The sequence below is a fragment of the Lycium ferocissimum genome, chromosome 10 (genome assembly GCF_029784015.1).
Source record: "Lycium ferocissimum isolate CSIRO_LF1 chromosome 10, AGI_CSIRO_Lferr_CH_V1, whole genome shotgun sequence".
Classification (NCBI taxonomy): Eukaryota; Viridiplantae; Streptophyta; class Magnoliopsida; order Solanales; family Solanaceae; genus Lycium; species Lycium ferocissimum.
Window position 1 is genome coordinate 60,420,367 of NC_081351.1, and position 10,338 is coordinate 60,430,704.

The following is a 10,338-nucleotide window of genomic DNA, read 5'->3' on the forward strand; positions in this document are numbered from 1 at the left end:
GCAGTTGGCAGATATATGTTGATTGTTGAAGACAATGGATGTGGCTGTTATTAGCTCAAGTTATATCTGTATTAATAAATTCAAACTACTTTGTGAAGAGATGAAAAAAAGAAGTGAGAGTCATATGACTCGAAGATAAGTTGTTCCCACAGTGCGCATTTATGAATATCCCCACTTCCTGCTTGTACGTACTTCCAGAATATGAAGATGACATATATAGCTGCATCTTTTTAATAAATATATGCACAAACAATTTCATACCTCTCTTGAAAGGACCAACTGAGAAAAAAAAAAAAGTATGTCTAGAATGCATATGATAAAAGTAGTAGGAGCACTAGTACTAGTTTTGGCCTATATTTGCAGTAATGACCAAGTTGAAGGAAGTGAAGGGCTCTCTTATGGTTTCTATGATAAAGTTTGTCCACAATTGGAAGGCATTGTTAGGAGCGGTGTTCAATCTATGTCTCTCACTGATCCCACTACTCCTGCTGCTCTTTTAAGGCTCATGTTTCATGACTGTCAAGTTCAGGTTTCATTACACTTTTATTTCTTCTAAAATTTAATTGGTTAATTAACCTAACACTATTACAGAAAAGCTTTTCAGTTTTTTGCAAAATTTGAATAATACATATGGGGTGGTTTTTCATTTCTTTTTTGAATAAACCAAATTAAAGACATCCTTAATGACATTTGTTTATTTTTAAACGTTGGTTTTTTTTCGATATTTTGAGAAACTGAAAAGGAATTTTGGAAAAATTATTTTAGTTACTTTGAAAAAGAATGGCTAGCTAGTTTCATTTGTAATGGCTAGTTAGTTTCATTTGTGCTTGCCACCTTCATTTTTGGAATTTACAAAATCACGAGACAGTTTTCGTCTGCCTTATCAATCGAGACTACTTAATGTGAGTTTTTGTTGTTCTTAATGATCAACTATTTAAAGCACGTTAAAGTGGTAAATTAAAGACTAGGTCTTTCTATGGATCCTAAGTTGGACATAGAATTTCGATTTCGTAAGTTCAATTTAAGCATGATGAAGATGAAAGTCCCACATTAGAGATGAATAAGATTCTTGGACTTCTTATATGGCTTGACAATTTTCCTCCCTTTGAGCTGACTTTTAGGATTGAATTAGGCCCAAAATTCATTTAACAAAGCATATTTAGTTTATTATGTACATAATTTTTAAATGTTTTTCCAGTTATATGTATGACCCAAGTCAAACAAATTCAGTGCCACTACATATTAAATTATCCTAGATACGCATCATGCTGGGAGATTAAGTCACGGTAAATAACCCGTTACAACAGATAAATTGTACTAATTGTATAAGAAACAACACTATCAGGATATATATAACTTAAACCTTATTTCAATAATCAATATCACCGATTTCAGCAAAAACTTTTGGGAATATTGGCAGGGGTGTGATGCTTCCATTCTGGTGGATTCAGAGAGTAATAATTACAAATCAGAGATTAGATCAAGCAGAAACATGGGAATAAGAAAGAGAGAAGCAGTGAATTTGCTTAAGTCTGTGGTGGAAGTACAATGTCCACAGCGAGTATCATGTGCTGACATTCTAATTTTGGCAGCACGTGAAGCTGTTTTCAGTTCTGGTGGTCCGAGAATAGATGTTCCTTTGGGTCGCAGAGATTCTTCAAATCCAACAAATTCAGCCTTAGCAGATTCCTCACTTCCTCCTTCAAATGTGGGAGTCGATGACATGCTTCGTCTTTTCGAACAAAAAGGACTTTCCCTTGAAGAATCTGTTGCCATCATTGGTACGTATGTTGTAAGATTTTCATCTTAATTACTACTACCTTCTAATTTGGATGTAACGAACTTAATGAAGAACTCAACTATGCAATCCTAAGGAATTGAACAGATTTGAGAGAAAGAAAGAGATGGTATTATTGAGATTGACAACAAAAAAGAATGAGTGAATCGAGTATTTGACTCTTCTAACAACCAGCTAATCATTGTGGCTAACCCCTTAAACCAACTAACCGAATATTAACCACCCATAGGAAAAGAACAATATAACCCCCAACTATACATTTTATACAATTGAGTTGACATACTCCTCCGTCTCATTTTAAATGTCTTACTTTCTTATTTGGGATGCCCCAAAAAGAGTGTCTCTTTCTATATTTATTAAGTTTTCTAATTTCAAAATTTTACCTGACAAGTTTAAGATCACAAGATTTAATTAAAGGCCCACACGCATCTTTAATTTAAGACCAAAGATTAAAAAATCTTTCCTTTATTTATTAAAGCTTATGTCGATAAAATTAAAACACATAAATTGGGACGGAAGGAGTATAAAATTGGTATAAGATTTACCATAGTGGCGTATAGAAACTTGTACGTACTTCTCGTTTTCCCAATTTCTGAAATTTTAAACATATATTTCTCAATTCTTGGTGTCGAACTATTTTGGTTAGTCGCCCTTCTCTAGGATTTGAAATTTTAGTTTCTAACAAATCAAATTTAACTAATTAAATAATGTTATACGATTAAACTGTATATTCTAAGAGTACCTATGGGAATCTTACACGCAATAGACGATTCAATTCTCACAGTTCCCTTTCTCCGTGGAGTAGAAAAAAATTTGAATTAGAAGTTACTATTTCTCATATAATTTAGAAATTAGAAGTGGGACAACATTGCAACTATGTATTGTTCAAATTATTTCTGTATCATCACGTTTTATTTTCAAAACATAGATTAGCTTATAAACAAGTAACTGGTTCAGTTGATTCTAAAAAAATATATACTAAAATAGGCGTATGAATTATGTTCCGATACAAGCATCAAAATAAATAAGTAAAAATGTCAAATCTCTTTAAAGTTTAAGTTTTTAGATGACCATTCACACAAGTTTAATATGGTACTCACTCTGTCCCAATTTATGTGATACACTTTCTTTTTTAGTCTGTCTAAAAAATAATGATACTTTTGTATATTTAGAAATAATTTAACTTAAAAGTTTCCCTTTTACCCTTAGTGAAATGATTTTACGGTACACAAATATGTATGACTTGTTTTAGATCACAAGTTTCAAAAGTCTTCCTTTCTTTCTTAAAATACGTGTCTAGTCAAACTATATGTATAAATTGGGACGGAGGGAGTACTAAACCTATCAACCTTACAAATTTCATGTACTTGAGAACTAATTAATCTTAATGCAGGGGCTCACACACTAGGAGTAACACACTGCTTCAACATTGAAAGCAGGCTATATGATGACCCAAAAAGTGAACACGGAAGAGCGTTTGAGATGTACCTAAAGTTGCGCTGTCCACAAGGTTCTTTAACCTCAAACATTAGCGTTGTGCTTAATGAACCTACAACACTTACATTTGACAACCACTACTTCATCAATACCATTAATGGCCGGGGAGTTTTGACGATTGATGCTGAAATCCCTTTCGATCCTCGTACTGTTCCCTTTGTACAACGCTTTGCAGCTGATCAAGACGCGTTCTTTCAGGCTTTCTCGTCTGCTTTTGTCAAGCTTTCTACTTCTGGGGTTCTCACTGGTTCTCAAGGCATTATCAGAAGAAGCTGTAATGCATTGAATTGAGAAACTATTGATTTGGTCTACATGGTGCGGCATTACGCTGTTTCTATGTTGCGTGATCCTCCAAATATGTATTACTTTTCGAGGATTCGAGCAACATAACACTATTTTGGCCAGTGAAATAAATTTTTTAGGATTATGTATTTCTTAAAGAGAATAAGTTAGTAGCTGAAGCCCGCATCTATACTAGTTGCATAGAATAATTTATAGATGGCTTGTAGTTTGATGGAAAGAATAAAGTATTTGTATTGTCTCTTAGAAAAGTTATTTAAGGCCATTTTGATTTATCAAGCATCCTCACTTTGGGGAAACATGTTTGTTAAGATGAATTTTGTGCTTGAACAGGAAAGCTTAAAAGGATGAGAAAACATTATTGGCTAGAACAACTTCGTTCTGTCTGGCAAATAATGGAGATGAAAGAACAACCATCGTGCCCTTTTTCTCATTGTCGTATGCTTTAAGAACCCTGTTGGACATACGTTGAAATTAACACAGAAATTGATGTAACGTGACTCCATGTATGAAAAGGATAGTCATAGTAGCTGCAAAACTAAAATAAAATTAAGGAAATAAAAATACTGACTAAAAGACTCAATAATGGCTATATAGAAAAAATTTATCAAACTGGAGAGAGAAAGTAAGAGGCTTTACTTAATAACTCAAAACTCTGGAATCTCACTATAATGAAAATATGTCACATAGCACCTCTATTTATAGTACTAGAAAACCAAAATAGATTAGGACCGGAAAAACCTATTCCAATATGGATTTGATAAATAAATCCTAACCAGAGATGAATTAAATAAACTAAATCCTAAAAAATTAGGTTTCCTACTCTTGGTTTATTTCCTACATAGGCTCCCTTAAACCAAGATCTTCAAACTTGACCATTCCCATCTTCTTCAACTTTATGAACAACTTTGGTTTTAGTGGCTTTGTGAAAACATCAATGAACTTGTTCTTCGTCTTGCAATAATCAATAACTATCTCTTTATCTTGAACCAACTCACGAATGAAGTGATATTTAATGTCAATGTGTTTGTTGCGGTCATGAAAAACTGGATTCTTTATTAACTCGGTCGCAGACTTGATATCACTAAATATTTTTGTAGGACTATCTTGCTTGTGTTGAAGAAATCCAAGCGTCCTTCTTAACCATAATGCTTGTGTTAGCACTACTTGTTGCGGCCTTGTACTTTGCTTCAGCAGTTGACAAAGCAACAACTTGTTGCTTTTTTGAAGACCAAGAAAATATATCAAACCCCAAATAAAATGCATGTCCAGAAGTACTTTTTCTTTGCATTATATCACCAGCCCAATCACTGTCTATAAATCCAACAAGACTACTATCATTAGTCTTTGAATAAAAAATGTCATCAGAGTGCGTACCTTAAACATATCTCAAAATTCTCTTAACTGCTTGCAAGTGTGATTGACGAGGCAACTCTATAAATTTGCTAATTAATCCAACTCCATAAGTAATGTCAGGTCTTGTAGAAGTCAAGTACTTTAGACTCCCTACCAATTTTTTAAAATATGTAGCATTAACAAAATAACCAGTTCCATTTTTAGTCTACTTCAATTTTTCTTCAACAGGGGTCAAAATTGGCTTGGCTTTGTCCATATTAAATCTCTTCAAAATATCACTAGCATATTTTTTCCCAGAGATAAAAATTTCATCTTCAAATTGAGAAACTTCAATGCCGAGAAAATAAGACATTAATCCCAAATTAGTCATCTCAAACTGGCTAATCATGGCCTCTCTAAATTCAGAAATTAGTTTGGGATTATTGCCAGTAAATATTAAGTCATCCACATATAAACACACAATGAGAGTGTCTCCACCAGAATTGAATTTGACATATAGTGTATGCTCACAGGGACATCTATGAAAACCATGTCCAATAAAATAAGAATCAATACGAGTATATAAAGCTCTAGGAGCTTGTTTCAGCCCATATAACGCCTTCTTCAACTTGTAAACTTTATTTTCTTGACCTTTTTTGACATACCCTGCAGGTTGCTCAACATACACTTCTTTCTCAAGAACACCATTCAAGAAAGCTGATTTCATATTCATTTTATAAAATTTTCAACAATTATTGGCAGCAAGAGAAATAATCATACGAATTGTATCAAGTCTTGCAATAGGTGCAAATACCTCAAAATAATCAATACCTCTTTTCTGCTTGTATCCTTTAAAAACTAATCTTGCCTTAAAGCAATCAACTTTTCCAGTTGGTTTGTATTTGGTCTTGTATACCCGCTTGACTCCAATTGGCCTTTTCGAAGGTGGTAAAGTAGTCAATTCCCATGTGTTATTTTTCTCAATAGCGTGAATTTCTTCATTCATTGCATGTATGCAACAATCATCTTTCGCAGCTTCCTTAAAAGTAACTGGATCACAGTTTGCAAATTGAGCAAAATTCTCAATATCTTCATCAGATAAATCATTATCATTACCAACAACATAATCTCGCAAACGGGCTGGTAAATGGTGATGTCTTTGAGGGCGATTGGATGTCTCTATTTGAACAGGTTGTACTATTTGTTCCTCTTGATGTCTGCTAGAACTTCCTTCCTCTATGACTGGAATTATTAGTTGAGACGTGGAAGGTTTAGGATCCTTCTTTGACCAATCGCAGGCACTCTGCTCATCAAAGGTAACATCTCTGCTAATAATTATTTTTTCTATATCTGGATTAAATAATTTGTAACTCTTTTCTCATGACTGTAGCCAATAAAAATACACTTTTCTGCCTTATCATCCAATTTCTTTCTAAAAAAAAAAAAAACAGGAACATGAGCATAAGCAAGCCAACCAAATACTTTTAGATAAGAAATACTTGGTCTCTTACCTGTCCAAACTTCTTGTGGAGTTTTTCCACAATTAGATCGAGTAAGACACCTACGTAGATCATAAATTGCACAGGAAATAGCTTATGCCCAAAAAATCTTTTGGAATATTTTTGGAACGCATCATAGATCTCACCATATCCATCACTGTTCTATTTTTCCTTTCAGCTACACCATTTTGTTGAGGAGTATATCTAGCTATCAATTGATGCGTAATACCATACTTCTTTAAATTATCACACACAAGAAACTCAGTTCCCCTATCACTTCTCAATGTCTTAATAAAATATCCACTTTGCTTCTCTACATAAGCCTTGAAGCTCTTAAAAATTTCACATGCATCAAATTTATTTTTCAAAAAATATACCCAAGTCTTTCGGCTAAAATGATCAATGAAAGTAATAAAATACTTACTACCTCCATTAGATGGAACTTCAACTGAGCACAAGTCTGAGTGGATTAACTCCAATGGTGCATTAGCCCTCCAAGCTTTGCCTTTTTGAAAAGGTTCTCTGTACTTCTTTCGCAAAATACATGACTCACACTTTCTGTTAGGAAAATCAATAGAAGGCAAACCATCAACCAAATTCTTTCTTGCAAGAAAATTCAAACTCCCAAAATTCAGATGCCCAAAGCGTAGATACCACAACCAAGTATCATCACAATTCACAGAACTAAAGTAAGGGAATAAAGAGGCCATAAACGACTATTATTCATCTTTATTCTTGCATTTAGGTCTATTTTATCATCACTGATAGTTCCCATTCCTTACTTAAATCGCAAAACCTTTTTTAACGCTAGTTGCCGCAAACTTAATAAATTGTGATGAAGACTCGAAACAGAATATACATCAGATATAAAATGGGTAGATCCATTTTTTGAATTAATTAGAATTTTCCTCTTCCAACAGCAGGCACCTTTGCATTATTGCCAAGTCTTACTATAGCTTTAAATGATTCATCCAGATCAACAAATAATTTCTTATTATTTCCAGACATGATTGCTACAATCAGAATCAATAAACCATTCATTCCCTTTATTTTCTTCGATCGCTGAGCTAGAAAACAATAATGTCTCTTGTTTATCTCCATAATTTTCAGCCATCTTTACATGTTCTTTACTATTTTTAGATTCATTGTACCAATAATCACGCTGATAATGTCCATATTTTCTGCAATTATAAGTGTGTTTGGTATGGTTTTCCAATTTTTCCATGTTTGGTTGGTCAAAATGTTTTGAAAAATATTTTCTCTAAGGAAACAAGTTCCTTGAAAATGAAGAAAATGACTTCCTTAATGGAAGTATGGAAAACAAGTTCCACAAGTGACATTTCAAGTTCATTGTCTCCTCCCCACTCATCCAACACCTCCAACCCTTATCCCTCGACCTTCCCACGCCTCGCCACCCCCGAACCCCCACTCCCACTACACCACCCAAAATACCCCCACCCCACCACCTAACCACCCCTACACCCCCACTACCTCCCTCTCCACCCCTATAATTAACCACCTACCCACCCCTACTCCTATCACCACCTAGCCCCAACCCCTACCTCTCACCTACCTAATACCAGCCCCTATCTCTCAACTTTGCAAAACTAGGCACTTTGTGATAGTAGTAACTTTCAAAAATAGCAACTTCACAAAAGTAATCGCTTTACAAAAGTAACCACTTTTTAAAAATATTACTTGTGAAAAGTAGCTATTTTTCAAAGATAGTCATTTTGCAAAAGTAGTCACTTTAGAAAATAGTCACTTTTAGAAAATAGTCATTTCGTGAAGTAGATACTTGTTAAAAATAGTCACTTTTTGAAAGTAACCAATTTTCATAAATAGTCATTTTTTGGCCAATTTTCATAAATAGTCATTTTTTGAAAGTAGTTACTTTTAAAAACTAACTACTTTGCAAAAGTAACCATTTTTTAAAATAGCCTCTTTGCGAAAGTATTAAAATAACCATTTTTGCAATGTGCCCTTTCTAAGATAGCGGCCACTTTTGTAAAGTAGCCATTTTTAAAGAGTGACACAAAAATGGCTAATTTCATAAAGTGGCCATTTTTTAAAAATGACAAAAAGTTGCAATGTTATACATTTGCATTTTCTGTCATTTTGCAAGAAATACATTTTTGCAAAAATATCTATCTTTATGTCACTTCAAAAGATGACCAATTTACAAAAATAGCCATTTTTTGTGTCATTTTTAAAAAAATGGCTAGTTTACAAACATAGTCACTTTTTTGGGTTGTCTTTCAAAGTGCAACAAACATAGTCACTTTTTTCGGTTGCCTTTCAAAGTGCAAAGTAGTCATTTTTTTTTGTTGTCTTAGAAAAAGGCCACTTGCAAAGGTATGCACATATTTGGTTATCTTATAAAAATAGCCACTTTGTGAAAGTATCATCTATATCGAAATGCGGGGTGGGGTAGTAGGGAAGGCTGGAATATGGGGGGGGGGGGAAGGAGGTGAGAGGTAGTGAGCTGGGGGGTTGGAGGTGCGTGTGGTTAGGGGGTTTGGATTGGTTTTTTCGTCAAACCAAACACCAGAAATTATTTTCCATATCCAACCAAACACAAGAAAATAAGTAGGAAAATCACTTGTTTTCCAAGAAATCATTTTCTAGGAAAACATTTCCCATCATACCAAACACATCCTATAACACTGAACATTTGATTTATCATGTCTTTGAAAATTTTGATTACTCTGTTGTTCCCTCCTGAAATTATTATCATTTCTCTATTGATAGGAAAAATTACCTCTACCACGGGCTCGATAATCGCCTCTACCACCACCTCCTCTACCTCTAAAATTGTGACCTCTTGGATTTGTTTCAGCCAGATGTGATGTTTCTTCTTTTCTTTAGGTTGATCCACCTTTTCTTGCAACGCCTCATCAATTGTTTCAGTTGTTTGTTGTTCAGGGACATCTCATACGTCACTAATTCACCTTCTAAATCACCAAGTGTCAAAGTCCTAAGATCTTTGGTGGCCTTAAGAACCGTCTTCTTAGTGTGAAAATTTTATACTCAAGGACCGCAATATTTTTTCAGCAACTTTAACTTGGTCTAATGCTTCTCCATTTGTTGTCATATCGTTGACAATATCAATAACTCTTGTAAAGAATTCTTTGACAGACACTGTTGGTTTCGTTTGGGCCAACTCGTACTGTCTTCTAAGCTTTTGCAATTTGACTTTCCTTAAGTCTTCGGAACCTCGATGTGAATTCACCAAATTTTTTCAAGCCTCCTTTGCTAACTTTGCATGTCAAAATTTATTGTATACATGCAATTCGACCTCGCTGTCAAGGTAGAAACGTGACTTATAATCCAATTGTTTATTTCTCTCCAATTCTTTAACTACTTCACCGGTCAATGTTGTGCCGTTTGGGGTTTCCACGAACCCTGTATCAATAATGAACCATAGTCCAACAACATTGAAGAAATTCTTCATTTGTTGATACCAATTCTCAAAATTATTTTACCATCAAACACAAAAATGGGACAATTTGATAAATATAGAATATCCATATTCTTTTATAAGTGTCAGATCTCACACAAGGCTTTGGTCGGATCTCACACAGGCTCTGGTACCAATTTGAATGAAATAAAAATACTCAAAGGAATAATATAAGGACAAGTAAAAGACTTAACAATGGCTATATAGAAAAAATTTATTAAACTAGAGAGAGAAGGTAGAAGACTTTACTTGAAAACTCAAAACTCTTGAATCTCACTACAATGAAAATATGTTACGGGGCACCTCTATTTATAATACTAGAAATCAAAATAGACTAGGACTGGAAAAATCTATTCCAATATGGACTTGATAATTAAATCCTAACTAGACATATCTATAAGCTGAATTGAAACAAGAAACTAGAAATAGTATAATATCAAGTGTTTATT

At 34.0% G+C, this 10,338-nt stretch overlaps 1 protein-coding gene across 2 annotated transcripts; it reads left to right on the top strand.

Annotated features, from left to right (window-relative positions):
* The first annotated feature begins 204 nt into the window (after positions 1–204).
* LOC132034447 (peroxidase 29) lies at positions 205–3,870 on the top strand. Of its 2 annotated transcripts, none has more exons than XM_059424802.1 (3): positions 205–523; positions 1,421–1,781; positions 3,192–3,870. In XM_059424802.1, the coding sequence occupies exons 1-3, from the start codon at positions 299–301 to the stop codon at positions 3,584–3,586; spliced, it is 981 nt and encodes a 326-aa protein (XP_059280785.1). In that variant the 5' UTR covers positions 205–298; the 3' UTR covers positions 3,587–3,870. The 2 variants fall into 2 exon arrangements, with proteins under 2 accessions (XP_059280785.1, XP_059280784.1); XM_059424801.1 differs by having other exon boundaries at positions 214–529.
* Positions 3,871–10,338: the final 6,468 nt, after the last annotated feature.